At 37.2% G+C, this 22,186-nt stretch overlaps 1 protein-coding gene across 1 annotated transcript; it reads right to left on the bottom strand.

Moving 5' to 3' along the window:
* Window positions 1–2,270: 2,270 nt before the first annotated feature.
* Window positions 2,271–20,112, bottom strand: zgc:112183 (uncharacterized protein LOC550410 homolog). Its single transcript, XM_053674311.1, has 9 exons — window positions 19,632–20,112; window positions 18,793–18,903; window positions 10,434–10,475; window positions 8,024–8,090; window positions 7,829–7,881; window positions 7,599–7,664; window positions 5,514–5,570; window positions 3,874–3,954; window positions 2,271–3,446 (listed from the first exon to the last, which is right to left on the bottom strand). Exons 1-9 carry the CDS (start codon window positions 19,740–19,742, stop codon window positions 3,342–3,344), a joined length of 693 nt encoding a protein of 230 aa, XP_053530286.1. The 5' UTR covers window positions 19,743–20,112; the 3' UTR covers window positions 2,271–3,341.
* Window positions 20,113–22,186: the final 2,074 nt, after the last annotated feature.

Genomic DNA, 22,186 nt, shown 5'->3' with positions numbered 1-22,186 from the left:
CTTTGACAAGGGCCGAATTGTGATGGCAAGAGGACTGGGTCAGCGCATCTCCAAAATGGTAGGTCTTGTAGGGAGTTCCTGGTATGCAGTGATTAGTACCTTCCAAAAATTGTCCAAGGAAGGACAACTGGTGAACCTGCGACAGGGTCATGGGTGCCCAAAGCTCATTGATGCACATGGGGAGCAAAGGCTAACCTATCTGGTCCGATCTTACAGAAGAGCTACTGTAGCCCAAATTGCTGAAAAGGTTAATGCTGGCTACGACATCAGAACACAGAAAGACATCAGAACACACAGTGCATCGCCACTTGCTGCACATGGGACTATGTAGCTGCAGACCGGTCAGAGTGCCTATCCTGACCACTGTCCACCCCCCGAAAATGCCTACAATGGGCAGGTGAGCATCAGAACTGGACCATGGAGCACTGGAAGAAGGTACCAGGTCTGATGAATCATGTTTTCTTTTACATCATGTGGAAGGCCAGGTGCACATGTGTCACATACCTGGGGAAGAGATGGCACCAGGATGCACTATGTGAAGAACGCAAGCCAGTGCAGGCAGTGTGACGCTCTGAGAAATGTTCTGCTGGGAAACATTGGGTCCTTGCATTCATGTGGATGTTACTTTGACACGTACCACATACCTAAACATTGTTGCAGATCAAGTACACCCCTTCATGGCATTGGCCTCTTTCAGCAGGATAATGTGCCCTGTCACACTCCAAAAATTGCTCAGGAATGGTTTGATGACCATGACAAAGAGATGATACTCACCCACACCATTCTGTGCAAAGCTATAAACTGATGAATATGAAAATCCAAGGAAACCCTTTCTGAAATATTCAAACCAGCCTGTTTGGCACCAAGTCACGGTCAAAGACATTGAGATTCCATTTATTCCACATTATGATGTATGAGATGAACATTAATTGAAGCTCTTGACCTGTATCTTCATGATTTTATGCATTGAGCTGTTGCCACATGATTGGCTGAATGGATAACTACATGAATGAGCAGGTACACAAGTGTTCCTATTACATTTACCAAATAATCATTTAACCCTTATGTGTCTTTTTCATTTTTTTCCCCCATCATTTTGTCTGTGTTAATGCAAAGCATATATTTTGCAAAAAGTGTGTATTTTTATTGGAATTTTAAATATTTCACCTTCATTTGCTTTCATAAACCTATTTTAAACTAGGTATACGAAATAGTTACACTCAGGATCTTAAGGACAAAAAATTCCCCATTGAAACCAATTCAAACTGCAATATTTAATCCCCATGAGATTTATTCATAAAATCATGCATTCGGTGTTAATAGGCTTTTATTTTGTTGACAAGGTTTCAAAACATTGATTTTTTTTTTCTTTTATTTCTGAAACGTGTAGTATTTTCTCAGGTTTAGCCTCTGGGGGAAAATACATACTTTTCTCTGATTCTGCTGTATTATAGAGTGCTGCAGACCAACTGAATAAATGATGCAGCTATAATTGTATGTATCTGTGTACTGAAAATTGTGTGTGAGAACAGTTTGAAAGAAAGAAATGATATTGTACTGGAAATCACAAATCCCATCCCATGAATACGAGTCACAGAAGATTACTGAGCTTTGAAGATTTTTTTCATTATGTAAAGAAGACAGCATTTAAAGGGTTACAATTCTGAAAATGAATGAATGTTTGGTAATTATGATCAGAACTGATGCTGGTAAAAAATCGAAGTCAGTGAAATTGGAAAAAAATATATTAATATATAATATTTCTATGACATTTTTTTTTTTAACATGGACATTTTTGTCTTTTATGGACCTGAGTGGTAGGGTTTTCGTTTGTCTGGTTTTTTTTTTTATCCAACACTGCATCAAAAATATGAATGCATCAAAATTAATGCTGTTATTAATTAGTGACATATCAAAAAGACTAATAATCAAAGAAAAAAAATTCTGCTTAGCATGTAGTGTATGGAAAATAATGATTTTTTTTTTTTTTTTTTTTTACTAAATGTCTGTGGCATTACCTAAACAAACCAGCATTCTGAAAGTGGAAACAAATATTCGTATATAATGTTTTTATGATGGTCGTTGGAGATGGACATTTTTGTCCTCTATGGACCTATGTGTAACTTTTTTTAATTGACGCATATGGGTTAATAAAATATGAGTCTTTGTGCTATTTTCTATTATCAGATATCACCAAGCATAACTCCTAAAATTAGGATAAGAAAACACCAAAGTAAGAAAGTAAGATATGAAAAAGAAAACACCACCACAAAAGTAAAGAAACTTTAAGGGAATAGAATATTTTCATCCAACCCCTAACAGAACCACTTCTGTAAATTGACTTACATAACTTAAACACATTGCAACAACACTCTACATTACAAAATAGAAATTTATACAGTATCTATACAGAGCAATTTGTCTTGGCACTTTGTGATCTCAGGAACAAAGTCACTGAGTTACACATAACAACTAAATAAGACTAGTAGCAACAATCAATAATCAAGTCTAGTTTCACAACGCAATTCAACATCAAGAGTTGAAAATTTAAACACCTCACAAATCTGATATACAAACCAGATGTTTATACAGATGTGGACTGCATGTTACAATCATGAGAACATGACCAAATATCCTGGACCACCCCCCCACCGAAGAAAAAAAAAAAAAGTCACAGACAGATGCCAAGTGTAAAGGTGGTGTGAAAGTCCATTGATTTGCTTTTTGAATTAAGTTTCAGAGAAACACTTTACTCAATAACAAGGCATCATGAACATAAAACTACAAAACCACAAATTTCAATATACAAATTCATTAACATAAAAATATGGCTTAGAACAGTTTTCAATGTTAGTGGTCCAAATTTGTAAATGTGCTTAGAGCTGTAGTTTTGACACTTATACCAACTTCAGTACTCAAATTAAGAGAGATGATGAGAGAAAAATACCGTCCTTACAAGTGAACCAAAACGAACTGTATATTTAACAAGAGATTTGGGTGCTTCATTTAATAATTAACTCAAAAAAAAAACCTAAAAAAAAAACCCAGAGAGACGAGCGCTTGGAGAATCCACATACAGCTGCCGCATACGTCAGCACACTAAGCTTCATTATCTTTAATTATAGCCAGAGAACAAAGACAGACAAAGTCTACACCTGATGGTAAAAGCAAGAGGGGTTTAATGCCACACACATCCAAATAAGTATTTCTCTCACACATTATGTCTCCTCACACCTTTATCGCTGGCCATCACTGCTTTTCCACGTGGATTTGTTGTTGCCACTTTCTTCCTTATTGGTTTGTCTCTTCCTTCCTCGCTCCGTTACGAGTAGGTGAAGTCATCACATGAGTGAACTGCAACAGTTGGACTTCTGTTTCTGGGTCTCGATGTAATCATGGATCTGGAATTTCGGCTCATGAGGCTGTTGGGCTGATCTGTGCTTCAGCTCTCTGTGTTTACAATAAAGACAAAACAGGCAATATTTTAACTACCAGTTACTAGATCATCACTTTACAATATTATTTCAACATTTGTGTTGATGGAAAATTAAAGGAAGTAAAATGGGTAGAATTTTACATTAAAACAACAACAACAATAATAGCAACATCAACACTACTACTACTACTACTACTACTACTACTACTACTACTACTAGTAATAATAATAATAATAATAATAACAATAACAACAACCATCAAATGACTTTTGCAATGCCAATTAATGATGGAAAAATTATTTCTAAAAGAAGGCTGGGAAAATGGAAAGTTTTTTTTTTACTGTTTTGTTTTACAAGTTATGAGAACAGCTGTAAGTACTTAATAAACTATTTAATTAGAATTACAAGCAAAACAATATAGTTTTAATAACAGAACCTGCCTTGCTATGGCGAGGAATGCAAGCTCCACATTAACACCTGTCTTGGCACTCGTCTCCATGAAAGGAACTCCATACTCCTTGTTTAAAATAAAAGGGAGGCAAGGTTTGTTTTTAGAAAAGAAAAACAACAACAACAACAACAACAACAACAACAACAACAACAATCTGTTCACACATACACTAGACCAGTATTGACCTCTATGTATTTGGCATGCAACAAAAATGTAATAAAAATTTGTATTTCGTCTGTGCTCTGTTTAAGCTGATTTGTACTGTAAACATGAATGATGTGCTGTTTTTGTTTTTAAGATATTATAACAGACACAAATCAAACTGAATCTATGACAGAGTGGTGTTTCAGTAATTAAATCACATTCAACTTAAAAAACCAAACTATTAATCTAGCAAAATCAGTATTACTAATTTGTGCTAAAAATGTTTTTGTTTTTTTTTGCCTGTAAAATGTCTATAAAATGACAGACAGGAGGCGAATCCAAACACAAACAAGCATTCTGGACTAGAAGTCAGTTTTCACCAAAAAGGTTTTCTCAGCCACTTAATACACGTGCTGAAGAAAGGACTACTGCACCTTTAATAAAGCAAACACATATCCCTCCAAAGTACCTTAGGTTTAGGAAGTGTTCTTGGCTTATCAGTATTTACTGAACATTTCTGCACACACAGTTAGTAAGTGTAATCAACAGGACTTGTGGTACAAACTTGCATGTGTTTTTGCCACTCATACAAACTACTTCATCATTTACAATACGCGTCCATTGACACTGACCTAATAACACTAACGAATATACATTTTTGGACCTGTACTTCACATTTCTTACAAAAGCACTGCCTATACAATTTCTCCTCCTCAACAATGGCCCTCAGACATTCTCACACCCTCGCACTTGTCTCATCTTCTCTCCTACCAAACCAACTGCACCTTCTAAATCCGCATTCATTCTCATACACTTCACACCTTTAAAATGCATGTCTTCCAAGTTAGTAAAGACAGAATTGAAGTCAGCCTCTTACCTCCAGTTCTGTGCTTACAGTGCTTACAAACTGAGCACTCAAAAATTACTGTAGCAAAAGTGATCTACAGTACATACACATAATGTCCATATTTCAGCAGCTCCCTTTTTTTAAACATGAACCATCATGGCTTCTGTAGCAGATACTCTATTGCAGCTTGTACATGCATTTATGTTTATATTTAAATTATTTACTTGATGACAGCTTACTGAGAAAGGGAAGAGTTTTCACTGACTAAAAGATTTTTCCTTTTTTTGCTGGTTTTATTAGCGAACACAGCTCGAGACATATGTGCGATGGACAGAGAAGTATGCTTTTATTCTCAGTGTCAAGTCCAAAACAGATGTCTCATAACCAAACAAAAACACCAACTTCAAATCAGTGAGTCTTCTTTTACATCATTATAACCATAAACGGTTGTCAACATTCAGTCAAGTTAGTTGATTTGTTGGGCCGTTGTTTAAATTATTAATTTTATGCAGTTCCACCTTTACAAATTTTGTTGAATACCCCTGATTTATCCCTGTTATGTATTTCATTCACTGTAAGAGTTAGCGAAAAGGCTGCGTTTTTGAATTTGTGAAGTGGAATAAGGGTCTCTTACCTTGGCCAGCTTCTGTCCTTCCTCAGGCTTAATGACTCGTTCAGCTGCCATGTCTGACTGTAGAAATGCACACAGTCATACATGCTCATTACTCAAATGTAACCACTTGGATTTTATGCCACTTTCAGTGCTTCATCAATATGCAAATTGATCAAAGAATGTAAGCCAGGTTGTGTTAGTATCCAGGCTAGCACGTGTTAGAAAACATGTCTTAAACTGGCATGCAGTGTTCAACGACATTATTTAAACGCTAAAACATGATGGAGTGCGCTGTTACATAGGCGGTGTGATACGGCCTGATGTGAAGCAGAGTTACTGTTTCCACCCTGAAACTGATTATTTTTCCAATAACACCACACCCAGAGGGGTTTATTCCTCTTGTACCACAGCAATTTGCTTGTAACACTAACAATTTTTTAATTATTACAGAACATGTACTTTATCACTCTTTAGTACCAGTTGATGTTGTGTAACCTCCGGAAACCAGTTAGTTCCTGTTCTCAAACTAAAGCAGCACCAGCTTCTCGTTCCATAAGATTAAAAAAAAAAAAAAAGCACCTCATTATGTTAGCGTGAAAAGATGTTCCTGTGTCTAAAATCTTAAAGGAACAGCTTTACAAAGCGTTGCACTGGACACAACTATATATTAGCCAAAAAATGCTAAAGAAACATTTCCTCACAAAACAGATCACCATGTCAACGATTACAGATTGTTTTGATCTGTTAATGTGGACCTTCAACCATTCAAGCCCCTGTGCAAGTTGTTACTATAGAAACTATAAAGTATTAGCATAAGAGCATTAATATAAACCAGTGATTCGCCTTGCAGCCACACTCCTGTTATAGAATAGTAATCAACACCCTCAGACCAATCAGAATTGAAAATTCAACATGTGGTATAATAATAATATTAATACTACTACTACTACTACTACTACTACTACTAATAATAATAATAATAATAACAACAACAATGGTAGGTGTCAGTAAGAATGTGAGGAGCCACTTCAATACTGGACTGCATTCAATAATCCACTACTTCTTGATTTGTGTTTAGTCATTTACTGGCACAATGAAAGTAATTCATATTCAACATCATCCTCAGCAGTGCGGCAGCTGGTGAGAGAGGTGAGACTAAAACTGTGCCAGCTCAGAAACTAATGTCTGTATAAACGAGATAATATATATATATATATATATATATATATATATATATATATATATATATATATATATATATATATATATATATATATATATATATATATATATACACACACACACACACACACACACACATATATATATAAAAATAATGAATGAGAGAAATTTGTATTTGATACATTTATTCAAATAAAATGCCTCATTGTAATCGAGTATTAGTGTGTTGACCGATTACTCAACATTTAAGTGATTATTAGAATACTATAAACTATGTTTTTATAGAAAAAAGTGAGAAAAAGAAGATTACTGTGAAAAACCATTACAAACAAATCCATTACATGGTTTTCACAAGCAAAAATATGGATGTAACAACCTTTTTAAGTGACTGGATATTTGTGCATTTCCAAGACCAGCTTTTCTCAAATCATGCAGTCGAGAACAGGAAGTGCTGCATTTATGTCAACAGGATTAAGCCCAGTGCCTACGGCTCTTATCACATGCAGCCAGCTGTACAGGCCTTTGAATTAAATGCACACACAAATGTCTGCATGTTGCACTTTATACTAGCAGAGGTCCATATTGCACAGTTGCAAAAACACTACACTATTATCAAGTTATTACTTTTCAGGCTTAGGACAGGACACTATAAAGCCCACAAGGGTCAGTGCAGCCTGACAAAGGTCAATGTTCTGAATTGTGTCAGAAATGTTTCACTTGTCTACTAATATTTAGCAAAAAAAAATGACAGTGAATACCAAGAGCAGCTTACATTTTCTATAAAATCTTATACTTTCCTTGCAAATCTTGTTAGGGATTTCTCAAGCATCACCATTTAAAAACTTAAAACAAATACAGGTGAGTATTATTCAGTTTTACTTTCAGAGGAGTTTCTTGAGCTCCTCCCCAGGAAGTTCCACTTACCTTGTTGCCAAGCAACATGATGACCACATCCTTCTGTGCGTATTCATGTATTTCAGTCAGCCAGGCCTGCATGGTGATACAGATGGAAGAAAATAATTGAGATGACGTGAGAAGACAGACCTTGCATCAAGAAAACAAAAAGCCCTGCCATTTGAAAAGGAGCACAAATGCTGCTTCAGAACAGAAAAATGACTTCTCGCTCAAATTGCACATTAGAATTCCACACTTACCCTGATATTGTCAAAAGATGATTTTCTTGTAATGTCATACAGAAGCAGGAGAGCTGAAGGGGTGAAAAGACAAACTGAGCACAAGCATCTCAAACATTTTACTGGGCTGAAAATGCACTACGGTCAACATCTTTATCTTCGCCTTTTCAAAACGATCAGATTATTATACAAAGTGGCTAAAAAAGGTGCCATTACCCTGTGCATCTCGATAGTAGGCATGAGTAACACTGCGGAACCTTTCCTGTCCTGCCGTGTCCCAAATCTGCAAGACAGTCAATTCAATCAATAAGATGGATTTACTCTACTATTCTAAACATCTCTTGACATCAGTAATAATAGCTGGTACATATAGTAACACTGCATCTTGGAAATGTAATTATTTGTCATGTTCAAAAGGGGTTTAAAAAAAAAGAAGAAGAGAAAAACAGGAACTCAGTTTGATATGAATCCTGTGCCAGGCTCAGCATTTACCATAAGCTTGGCTGATTTTGGATAAATCCCATCTCTGAACAGGAAGAAAGAAAAGGTTGACTGAAAGTGTGAACCCAGCCTTCAAACTACGCCAGAAATAGCAGATGTTATATAACAGCCAATTCACACTAATAACCTGAAGGTAGTCTCACAGGAAGCAAAGTATATTTTTGCTTCTAAGCTATGCTATAAGGAGATGCGATATACAGAACTAGGATACTGTGTATGATTCCACAAATGGGCTTTTGAAGAATAATAATCTGCAGTTACTGTACAACATTTTTACAAAATTGACCTTAAATATTTTTCATATATATATATATATATATATATATATATATATATATATATATATATATATATATATATATATATATATATATATTTGTAAAACACTGTGGAAGACAAAACAGGATTCTCTTACTGTGCTGCATAGAGACTTGCATAAAACCTAATTTGCCAATAGACAATTATGAAAATGTTATATCTCATGATATTGAATGGGAGGGCTATAAAAATTCTAGTATCTATCAGCAACTCAGCACTACTATTATTATACCATTATAGTCGAGTCTAATTACACAGGGTCTCATCATACACATAAACCTATTACACATATACATGAAGACAAACACTTTGATAGACAGATAGGCAACACCATTTGTGATTCCTATTTTGTTTTTTAAAGTCGAGAATTTCAAGTCCATAATTAGTATGTGTGTACTAAAAAAAAAAGAAAAAAAGGAAAGAAAAAGAAAAGAAAAAGAAATGCAAGCTTGGTGAAAAGAACAGCACAGTTCTTTCGTTCAAACCACAAAACTTACTTTGGCTTTTCTTTCACCATGTTTGCTTGGTCTATTTACATTTTTTTTTTCCAAATTCATTTTGAAATCTCAGTGATTCATGTTGATTACACCCGCTATTGTATTTCAAGTGCGCCTTCTCCATCACTGCTGATGATGTGTTACAGATGTGTTAGGGAAGCAGGATTACATACATAGCTAGAATGAACACAAAATCTAGGGTCCATTTAACCAAATGTATTTGGTGACACAGCAATCAATGATAGGCTGAATAAATGTACAGTCTGGACTTGAAGGAAAATCAGGCCCAGTCTTTACATCATACCATTCTGAGTTGTTGTTTTTTTTGTTGTTTTTTTTAAATGTAAAACCACTTGTGGTGCTTTAGTTTTTGGATGCACAAAAGCAAAAATAATCCACTTTACAGCATTAGGGTAATAAAGCCTTGCACACGGTCTGTGTTCCTGTTCACCTCAAAGGTGTTCAGTGCGGTTGAGGTCAGGGTTCTGTGCAAGCCACTCAAGTTCTTCTAGTCTAACCTTGGCAAACCATGTCTTCATCGAGCTTGTTTTGTGTATAGGAGCATGGTCATGCCGGAACAGGTTTGGGCCATTTAGTTCCAGTGAAGGGAAATTGTACTGATACAGTACACAAAGACATCCTATACAATATTGTGCTTCCAAATTTGTCCAAATAGTTTGGTTAAGGCCTACATATGGGTGTGATGGTCAGGTGTCCATAAACTTTTGGCTGTATAGTGTAAGGCAAAAAATTCCATCAACAACAACAAAAAAATTACACCATAAACTAAATGTACGATTATTACCCATTTCTAGACATTTGTACTACTTTCAAGTTTGAAATTTTCAACTTGCCAATAATTTTGTATCAAGAAATAAATTCTTAAAATGGTAAAATGATCTACCAATAGAGCAAGATTATATCAGGTTGTAGAAATAGGATTAATAATCTTATATTTGGATCATTGTAGCCTTATAGGAAATAATGCAAACAAATTTGACTATATTCAAGATATGTTCACTTGATAAGATGTCTCTTTTTTTGTAGAGCTGGTATATCCATCACCATTTACAGTATTATTACAAATGCTAGATGTTAAAAGATGGTACTTTGAATATGGTCGTTTTTGTGTCAATACACAATGTTTATACTTGCGGAACAAATGCACAATTACACCGAATAACTAAGCAGCTGCTTTCTTTATGAAATGTTTTATATTATGCATGTTAACGATCAAGATTATGACCACATGACTACCTTGGATTATGGACAAGTGGTAGAATGATGCAAATGATGGACAACTCACTTACCTGGAGCTTGACTTTCATGTTATCCACAGTCACCACCTTGTTCTGAGAGAAAAAATAAAGATAAAGAAAAGAAAAGAGAAACAGTAGCCAGATATAAATTTGGTGAAACGCAATAAAAAGATTTGTCATTTTCCAGTCACAAGAATAAATCACATTTAACAGTTTATCAAGTGTAATATATATATATATATATATATATATATATATATATATATATATATATATATATATATATATATATATATATATATAAAATATATATACACATAAACACACACACACATGCAGTCTCACACCAATTCAGTTCCGTGTAAAGCATAGGCCCTTTAAAGTACAGCTCTCCGCTTAGACTTAATTACCCAGGGGAGAAGAAAGATGGCAATCAAAAATAACAGCCAGTCTCCCTGTTCCTTGCCTGACGACGTGTCTGGTCAGCATGTGCTGAACAAAATGTTTCAAAATTACACCTCCTGCCCTGAAAACATGACGCTTATTAAAAATCATTTCACACGTCACTGCCAAATGGCTCAATGAACTTGGGAAAAAAACAGAGAAATGCTTCACGCTGACAGGCGTTAGAAATGACAGATTCAAGCTGAGACACACTGTTAATGGTGAGGCTCAAAAACTACGGGTGGCTTGATAACATGGAGATTCGCCAAGTAAAAAACACTTCATTAAACCTCATAATATAAACCAACGTCTTTGATTTGTCTTAGACAGCATAAAACAATCTGTTTCAACAAACAACAAAACAAAAGCAAACCACGGACCATGTATGTGTGTTAGAAAAGTAAAATATGTAGGTACCTTGTGCTGCTTCTATCCAAGTGATGTCAAACTAGCTAGTAAAGTTCTTATGTTGGGAGAGAACCTTAGAAATTTATAGATGATATGGATTTCACAAGGTGTCAGAAATTCGTGCTATGAATCTTCCGTTCTTTCACATCCTAAAGGTGCTCCAATGGATTCAAATCTGGTGACTGGGGAGACGACTGATGAACACTGAGCTCATTGTCATTTCAGTTTCAGATGACTTGTAGTTTGTGACATGGTGCATTATAATGCTGGAAGTAGCCATTGTAAGATGCATGTAGTCAACAATACTGTGGCATTCAAAAAATGCTTAACTGGCATGAGGGCCAGAATGTGCCAAGAAAAAACTTTCCCTATACCGCTACACCACCACCACCACCACCCGCTGCCTGAACTTTTGGCAGGTTGGGTCCATGAAATCATCTTGTTGATGTCAAATTCTGACCCAACCATCTGTATGTCGCATCAGAAATCAAGATTCATCAGACCAGGTAACATTTTTGGAAAATTCAGCTGTCCAGTATCAGTGAGCCTCTGCTCACAGTAGCCTCAGAGTCCTGTTCTTGGATGATAGGAGTCAAACCCAGTGTGGTTTATTGGTGTTGTAGCCCATCCACCTCAAGCTTCAATGTGTTGTGCATTCTGGGCAGTGGATAATTCCACCCGCAGAACTGCTGCTCACTGGATTTTACACTATTCTGTGTAAGATCTACAGACAGTTAGGCATGAATATTAGACATTTATAACACATTTCAATCAGATATTTTGCCATTGCCAAATGACCCAAGTACCACAGAATCCATGTTGTAACCAAGTATCTGTGTTGAATTTGGTTAGTTTTCTTTCCAAGATAAAAGAGTATCACATGGGGACCCAGGGATTGAGTTAGAAATAGTACATATGATGGATTGGTCAGAATTGTCAAATGTGTCCCATTTGGCATTCTACCATGGTAAAGAGCATGGATTAAAGTTAGCTGGAACGATCTGGAAAGGTGTTCTGGCACAATCAGTAACTTAGCTGCTAGATGCACAAAAACAGCTAGCTAAATTAAAAAAAAAAAAAAAATTTATTTTTATTTGCCTTCCATGTTATCCCAGTCAATTTGTCCCAATTAATGTACCACATGAAGTCATGTGATAAAGGAAATCATTGCTTAATAAAACTGCTACTCTGGCAGATGGTATTGACTAATCTAAATTAAAATAAAATCTTTCATAAAAGAAAAATAGAAAGAAATAGGATCACATGATGCAAACCATGCCTAAAGCGATAGAAACAAAGCAGGCATCCAGAAGTAAGGTGGCAATTAGGGCAATCTAAACTGAAAACAGAACTGGCAACCAACGCACATTCTGCACCAAGAGCTTTGTATTTTAACACCCTAGTAAAGTGCTATGAGTTATTAAACATATACCAAAATACACCAAGAGAGTTCTTTTTTCCTCCAGTAAAAACAGCACACGAGCCAGTCGACAGTGGACTCTGGAATGATTGATAGGTGTTTGAACAGGTGTTTTCAACACTGATATTAACTGACTGGAAGCCCCACCCCCTTCCCCCATCTCACTTTACTAATCTTTTGGCCAGAGCACTCTGGTTTCATTTTCTCACTTGAAAAATGCCTTCATCTGGCACCTTTACTTTTTGTCAAGGTAAATGGAGAATGTTTCAAATTTACTAACGTGAAATAAAAATCGATCAACGTACACCATATGGGCAAACACTCAAATGTGCTTTTCATGGAGCTCGCTTTGTGCACGGGGCATTGTCATGCTGAAACAGGTTTGGGTCCCTTAATTCTAGTTAAATCTTAATGTTAACACATACACAGATATCCTTTAGTTTTTGGATCCACACAAGTAAATATAATCCATGTTACAGCATTAGGGTATGAAGGCCTTGCACACGGTCTGTGTTCCTATTCATCTCAAAGATGTTCAGTGAGGTTGAGTTCAGGGTTCTGTGCAAGCCACTCAAGTTCTTCTATTCTAACCTTGGCAAACCATGTCTTCATGGAGCTTGTTTTTGTGTACAGGGGCATTGTCATGCTGGAACAGGTTTGGGCCATTTAGTTCCACTGAAGGAAAATTGTACTGCTACAGTACACAAAGACATCCTATAATTGTGTGCTTCCGACTTTGTGGCAGTTTGGGGAAGAACCACATACGGGTGTGATGGTCAGGTGTCCACTTACTTTTGGCCACACAGTGTATGTTTGACTTCGTTAACATTAGTCAAATATATAGTTGAAATTAGTCAACCATCACTAAAGACAAATGCATATCCAGTTCTTCAGGCAGGAAGACATGTACTGCAATAATGCTCTCTCTCAGACATGGTTTTCCGGCACTTACATCATCACAACCTGACAAATAACTGCTTCTTTTCGAATAGTACAGCTCGTCATTACTACTGTTGACTCAATTTTATACTGCTACATATCAAGGCATTAATTTCTAAATACTTACAACAATCTCAAGCTTTTTTTTAGTGCAAACTAGTCAGTCGTGCAACCTGACAAAGTTCTCTGAGCTACACACACTGTAACCCACACTGCCTGTTAACAAAATCATTAATGTCCTTGCCTAGTGCGAAGAGTCTGACCTATAACTGCAGCAATGCACTCATGTGTACCACAAAATAGCAAGAAGTTTTCACATCTGCAGCCATACACACAACTCTGCAATAGTCATTGTCCTTCTGGGTTTAGTATAAATCATGAGCTTGACTCATACTGACACAGTGAGATTTTTAGTCACCTTTTTTTTTTTTTTTTTTTTTTAATGAGCTTGCATACATCCCTCTACCTACAGTTCTAAGAAAAAACACACACCTTCCAGACCTAATTTAGTATAATAGAAATCATGATCTGCCAAGTGAACCAGAGACAAAACCTAAAACATTTTACAACCCAATATTCATTCTAAACTCAAGTATGCCCAAATTATTTTCTTTTGATCATATACGTACAGAGCTACTTAACAGAACATAAATTTTCCAACCCAACTGAATTACTTTCTGTCAGAGTGTGTGTCAGATAGTTTGCCACTCAGTGGTGAATCATCAGTCTTGGAGGGTTGAAGGGGGACATAATTAGCTTTGGAGACATGTGATCCATGCCATCTCAAATCACCAGTGTGTCATAACCATGTGCCTCCAGAATATAACCCATACGGTGATGGCTGGTCGCATACTAGATGGGAGACCTAAAATCTTTAGCTCTACAACAAAATGATTATGATTGAACAATGAATTATATCATGAGGTCTCATTTATGGCATAAAAAGAATGATGTGTGCCACACATACACTTAAAATTAGAAATTATGTATGCAACAGTCGATCTGCTTTTAAGTCTTTTATTTAAGTTTGTAATGGTCTACTGGGTTCATGCCGTGTTTCCTACAAATACCAAAACATAGGAAATAGAAAAAGTTGGAACCTTTGCTTTCAAATAAAAAACAAAAATATACTAAACTTAAGATTTTTCATTTTGTGTAATTTATACTTTGTTTGGACAATATGTGCCTAGTCTATCTACTATCGTCTATCTAGACAGAATAACTAAATCAGCGTGTTCACTTGTGACTGTATTTAATGTTTGCTTTTTCAATCACTACTGATGATGTGATACGGCGTTGTCAGCAGCATGGGCTAATATTTTTTCAAATCTAAAGGGTCTTTCACAACTGACATGACCGTCACCATGAATCGGAGTCTGGGCTAGAATGAAATCATCCTGAGCCTCAATTCTTCATTCCATCTGGTGTATTTTTCCAACTGATGGTGCTGTTACGCTTGGTTCCATAAACATCCAAACCTATTCCACCTTACGATATTTGTTAATAGCAACTAGATAATTTATATCAGTTGTCTATGATGATGGCTGAATTCCTCCTTCGTTTGAAGTACAGCAAATTGTACTGGAATCAAGTCCAAAGCAGGAACATGACCATATATTTTAAATGAAGTGTTGGTCAACAACTATGTTAGCCAAGTATGCAAGTTGAAGCCATTGTAACAGACCACACTTTCTGCAAGATCTCATGACGCATGATGCAACTGGCTGAAATGTATGGTTGTTATTTACAACTCACCAATAAACCATGGAAGAAGTAGCAGAAGACACATGAGGAGGAGGAGAGCTCAGTGAACATCTTATTGAGTGGCAGTATTTGTGACCATCTCTGGCAGGCCACAGCTGCAGCTTGACTTCCAAACTGACCAGTTCATGCAACACCATCTATTTATTTTAGTTAAATTTAATTTTAACATTCATATTTTTCTAGTTACTCAGACAAAACTCTAACCATATTTACATCTCTACAAACATTGAGTCACCATATATGAAAAAGCACTTGTAAACCAGCCATTATTTCCACATGCACTTACCATCCACTTTATTAATAATACCTGTACATGTGCACATTAATGCAATTATCCAATCATCCAATCATGTAGCAGCAGTTCAAGGCTCAGGTCAAGTGCTTTACTTATTGTTCACAACAAACGTCAAAGAAAAGTGTGACTTTGACAATAAAATAGTTGTTGATGCCAGATGTACTGGTTTGAATATATCATAAACTTCTCTTATACTTTACTTTAATCTCCTGGAATTTTCATGCACAACAGTCTCTAAAGTTTACACAGAGTGGTGCAAAGAACATCTGATCAGCAGCCATTCTGCAGGTGGAAACACCTTGTTGATGAGAGAGGTCAGAGGAGAATGACACTCTTTACAACTGTGGTGAGCAGAAAAGTGTCTCAGAATGGAAAATCTGTCACCCTCAGGCAGCTGGGCCACAACAGCAGAAGGCCACATCACGTTCCACTTGTTTCAGAAGCCAAGAACAGGCGTCACAGCTACAGCAGGCAGAAATTCACCGAAACTGGACAGCTGAAAGCTGGCAAAAAGACCAGTCGACATTTTATTATCTTCAACTGTGCCCAATTTGCTCCGACCTCTCACATCAGCAAGGCATTTTCAGCCACAGAACTGTTCCTCAGTGGATTTTTTTTTGTACAATTCTGTGTAAACTCTAGAGACTGTTGCGATGTTTGATCTGAATATTAACTGAAGCGCTTGACCTGTATTTGCATGGTTTTATGCACCGTGTGCCAACACATGATTGGCTGATTGGACAACTGCATGATTGGGCAGGTATACAAGTGTTCCTAATAAAGTGGACCCGGAATTTATTTTGGTTCAGTGCTAATCAGTCCAGCTTGTCATGACACTGAAAGGTTAAATCATTTTAGACCTCAGTGAGCTTTCATTTCATGGTACTACTCAACTGCGTTTTCTTTGGGTGATAAAAGAAAATTCTGCTGTACTGAAACAGAACCATTTTAAAAGACTATTCACAGACATGCTCCAGCCTCCCCAATTAGTTATAATGGGTTCCTGTTTTTCTCCACCAACATTGGCCTTTAGATGGCCCTACTCTCTCTTACTCAGCATGTGGGAGTGTGGGAGGAACTGCTACAAAGATGAGGAAGTGTTCCCAAAATAAAACTGCCATGTTCCAGTGCGCTAGTGTACTTTGCCATTCAGCTACTAGCAGTAAAAGAAAAACCTCACTGCCTTATTTATAGGGAGCAAACATGGTGTTAAATTAAAACTGGTTGATGTTATAGGCTCTTTGAATTAGAATACTACAAATAAAATGAACTAATAGCAGCAGTGTGGCTTCTAGAGTGTGCAGGTTGGCACATTTATTAGAATAAACAGTATTGCTTTCAGCATGTCTAGTCCAAATGGTTCAGCAGCATACCACAAACTACTAAGTACTGAAACTAAGTTCTTAATTAGATGTTATGTGCTTATAATATGTTTAATGAGTAGTCTGTACACACTCACCCTGTCTTGCTGAATACAATGCAAAAAATGCAAAAAAGTCCTTCAGCAAATTTGAACTAAAATGAAGCATATATTTCAAGGGATGTACTAACAACATTTCTACGTGTCCTGATGCATCAAGACTGCAGGTGGAAAGTAGGTACAAACCAAAACAGCATCTAAATGATGACTGGTTAATACTGTGAAAGCAAAACATGATGGTATACTTTTATTTGGATAAAATGTGGCTTGTGATATGAACAAAATTCTGTACATTCATTTATCTTAAGATGTTTATCCCAGTCAGGGGTGTGGTGGATCTAAAGGCTATCTCAGGAACACTGAGCTTGAGGAAAAAAATACATCCTGAATGAGCACCATCACGCATACAATCATTCACACCTAGAGGCAATTCAGTCTATCAGCATGTTCTCAGGAGGTGGGAGAACTTTAAGAAAAATCAAACAGACAAAGGGAGACTGTGTGAAACTCTGCACTGACAGTAATCTGAGCTCAGACTCGAACAAAACACTAACCTTTGACTGTTTTGTCAGAGCTTGGTATGATGAGATTATACACATACACACATTATATATACACACACACACAGAAGATGGATGGATAGATAGAAATATATATATATATCCCCATCTCCTATACCACTTATCCTTTCTTCAGGGTCACAGGAAACCTGGAGCCTATCCCAGGGAGCATTGGGCACAAGGCAGGGTACACATCGCAGGGCACATTCACACACACATTCACACACACATTCACACACACATTCACTTTGGACATGCCAATCAGTCTACCATGCATGGTAGGCTCATGGTAGGCTTTGCAAGCTTTGCAGCCTCCCCTGCAACACGAGGAGAACACCGCACACACAGGGCTACCGTGGGAACCGAGCCCCCAACCCTGGAGGTGTGAGGCAAATGTGCTAACCACTAAGCCACCGTGCGCCTTTTTTATATATTATATATTATATTATATGAGAGAGAGAGAGAGAGATATATGTAAATGGTGCATAGAGTATATGTATAAATGTCTGATGCAACAAGGTTATGTTCGTTTACATTTGTTGAAAGACGTGAATTTCAGATCAATTACTAAGGTTTTTTTTTTTTCTTCTTGCAATTCCTTTTTATATATATATATATATATATATATATATATATATATATATATATATATATATATATATATATATATATATATATATATATATATATATATATTACACACACACACATATACATACATATACACACACACACTTATTTTTTCTAAAAGCAAAGCCCATACATTTAGACAATTTTCTACAGTAATGCACTGGCAGGCTGCAGCCACACACTTAAATAGTCCGCTCTTGTTAAACTTGAGAGCATCAGGTCTCTGGGGCACACTGGTAATCGTTTAGCCTGACTGAAACGTGAATGGGCATCAGGCACTCCTTTTATTGAGAGAAGCCTGAAGTGGTTTGTTAGATTTAGACAAGACAGTTGGTGGACATACTGTGCTCTCTGTACCAGCTGCTTCTGCAAGCTATGGTGTATCACAAAAAAAGGCAAGATAATAAGAATCTAAGAATCGATTAGAGAAAACAAGAACACCATCTCAGCACGTTGACCAAAATAAGAGAAGTGTGTTTGTGTACAGCATGTGTTGTGTGGAACACTGGCTTTGACCAGTTCTTGCTCACCCTAAAGTCTATTCCGACGGTGGCAATGAAGTTGCCTCCCAGAAATGCCCCATCTTTAAAACGCACCAGGACACAAGTCTTCCCAACAGCAGAGTCTCCAAGCAGCATCACCTACAGGTGTCAGGGTCAAAGAGAACCGTTAGTGCTACATTCATTTAACTTACGAGTGCATTGCAGAACATTATCCGGCCTTATGTATTACATCTGTCCGTTTGTAAAGGTCATGGGACATGAATTTAAATCTACGGAAGCTCAGTGCATCTCAGAACCTTCATGTCTTGATTGCATATTGAGACTGGATGCTAGTTCTCATGTTTGTTTAAGCTCTTTTCTAGTTCTTGTTTAGGTTCAAATTGATGCGAATTAAATGTGAAGTTGTGAAAAGACTACAAACCATTATCAGCTTACTTGAAAGTCACAGTTCTGCACAATGATGCCATGCATCACAGGATATGTATCATTATGCCTTAATTCAAGTTCAGTGGTTGAGACTGGATATCAAGGAATCCCACCTTAAGTAAACATTTACCAACTGCTGAGAGGAAAAAGTTAAACTGATCTACAGATCAATTTGAGATCCGCTGCAGCACAGACCAAACAGGAAACAGACTACTGAAACTCAGTGGTTTCATCAGGCAATAAACTTTCATATGCAAAGCAACACTGCTAGTGAAAAGAAAAAAAAAAGAAAAAAAAAAGTGTTCCATATCTGATCTTGTAAACCGTGTGTCAGAGAAAAGTGCTTGATTCCAGAAACAGCCTGACAACCAACTAGGAACAGAGTGTGCTCCCGTAATAATAATAATAATAATAATAATAATAATAATAATAATACACACCTTGAAGGAAATGTCAAAATATTCATTAACCGAGGCGCATCGTTCCAGCATGCTTCTCGACGTTCCATTTTTAACCTCATTATCCGACATGGGCGCCTTTTTAGTAGACATAATGAGCAAAAATAGCTACCAACAATGCAGATGTGTCTTCAGTATTCGTCCCAAGACACCAGTGACTGAATTGCAGGTGCCACATGCAGTGCGCCCATCAACGATCACATGCCATCGCCAGAACGCCACTGATCGGTCGCCATTAAGAGGAGGACAGGAGAACGCTAGAATACCAAACTCCCAAACGCTCCCTTGAGAATGAAAGGCTGCGTTAACGCAAACGCACAACAGGCACTTCTCCGGTCCGCCGCGCCGCCCATCCACCCCATCATCAGTGCCGCGGAAAAGCAGGAAGCGGCGTGTTCATCATCTGCATGCACAGATCATTATCAGCGACAGGACACGCACGCGCGCGCACACACACACCCATATACAAGCTCCAGATAGAGCCAAAAAGTAGCGTGAGCAACAGGCGCGAGACAAACACGCCAGGTGGGCACGCCAGAAGGAGGGGTCTGACAAACAGAACAAAAAATGGCAACGTTTACACGAAACGTCAAATATATATATATATATATATATATATATATATATATATATATATATATATATATATATATATACTGCTAAATAGTGCGCCTTAAGACTACCTCATCATATATAGGTAGTGGATAGTGTCAAAGCTTTGTGCGCGAGACTGCAGGTGTAAGCGTCGTGCTTTACTTCCGCTTTGGGTTTGTTTTTGTTTTTGTTTTACATAGCCTATCTGCTTAGAAACATATTTAAAACAGATAAAGATAAAATAGATAAGTGTTCAAAAGGTTGCTTTAAGCGATTTGTCGCTTCCTGGTCTAGAAACCCTGAACATTTGAATGTTTTCTCTGCTCTAACACACCTGAAGCAGTACAGTAGCTTCGGGTTTGAACCCCGCTTGCTTGTTTATAGGCTATTACAAGTCCTTCTACCGGTATGAATCCTGTAACTGCAGTAGCAATGTCGGACAGTGACGTCAGCGTGGCACACAAAGTGCTGACGTCTCACAGGAATAATGACAATCCAACACCAACCAGCAAATTAGCACCAGAACTGCTTAAACACATCGCCGATATTTCAACATAAGCATGTTTAATGTGGCTCAGGGAGGACGTTTTATTTAATGACGAACTGAAGAGTTCAATGAAGTGTGTTGAGGAGAGAAAAAGTAGGCTAGAGAAAACCCCAAAAGGTGAACGCTGTCGGGGAAAACAGAGCTATTAGTGAAAGTATGTCCACGTCGTCCATCATTTTGTGCGGGTTTGTCTCCACCCTCTGACCAAGAGTTTAAACAGTGCAGACTGATACACGCATTAATGCAAATCTAAACATCATTTGTTGCACAAAAAAGAGAGACTTCAGTAAATTCTACAATCCCAGAAAAAAAAATCCTTTACGAAAATCTTCCACTGCCCCTTTCTGTTAGGGAAACACTCAGTTGAATGGTTCTGTATAGAACACTTAAGGATTCCCTCCAAAGGGATATCCGAAGAACCCTTCGTTTCTAGATTTAAGAGTATACTAATGCTGATGTGATCTGTTCCCAGTATATGTTAATGTTCCGGTCTATATGCCTTTATTTTTCTTCCTTCCTACTGCCTGTGAACTGAGTGGGCAGATCTTGTTACAATGGATCATGATGTTCACACAGCATTTCAACACAGCACTGTCTCACCAGTCATTTCCTAGACCTGTTAACCGAGTATTCTTTCTGTCCACCTACAGACATGCCAGGTTTTTTGGGGGGGTTTTTTGAGAGAGAGAGAGAGAGAGAGAGAGAGAGAGAGAGAGAGAGAGAGAGAGAGAGAGAGAGAGAGAGATATTGATTTAAAGGTAGCATTCTCATTCTCACAATTTTCTTTGAAATTCTCATTAAGAGCCCCAATCATTCGAATGGAATCATTACATGAGTGTCACTGGAGTTAAGTTTATTATCATATCTCTTGTTCTTATTTCTAAACAAACTGGTGTATCTCTTCTCAACTTTGGAAAATAAAATAAGGCAACATGATGCCTATGATTATAGTCATAGGCGTTCTGGGGACTCTTATTCTGCTCTTTTACAGTCCTGGGCTTAACTCAAGGATCAGCACCATGTAATTCAAAACAATATGTGTGCAATCCATTCAAGCTCAGATGGAAGCCTGTATAATTACAATTAGAGTAAGTAGTAGCATTCTCATTATCTTATTACTGTAATCAGACACCTCAATGGTGAGTCTCTCCTGGAACATCCAAACCTGTGTTATATACATGTGTGATTGGTACAATAACAGCCCCTGAAGAAATCATCACTGAATGTTTCCTGTTGATCAGTATGATCACCATGTGGAAAAAATAGAGGCTGTTGGGATTGATCACACAAGGCAATCACTATTCATGATTTTCTGTTACGTGCATAGGCTCAGCTTTCTACACAGTGATTACATACAACCGTCAGATCAGATGGCAGATCGTTTGTCATTCCTTAT

The sequence above is a fragment of the Ictalurus punctatus genome, chromosome 2, assembly GCF_001660625.3.
Source record: "Ictalurus punctatus breed USDA103 chromosome 2, Coco_2.0, whole genome shotgun sequence".
Lineage (NCBI taxonomy): Eukaryota > Metazoa > Chordata > Actinopteri > Siluriformes > Ictaluridae > Ictalurus > Ictalurus punctatus.
Note: the sequence above shows the minus strand (reverse complement) of the source record. Positions and strands in the feature narration are given on the sequence as shown.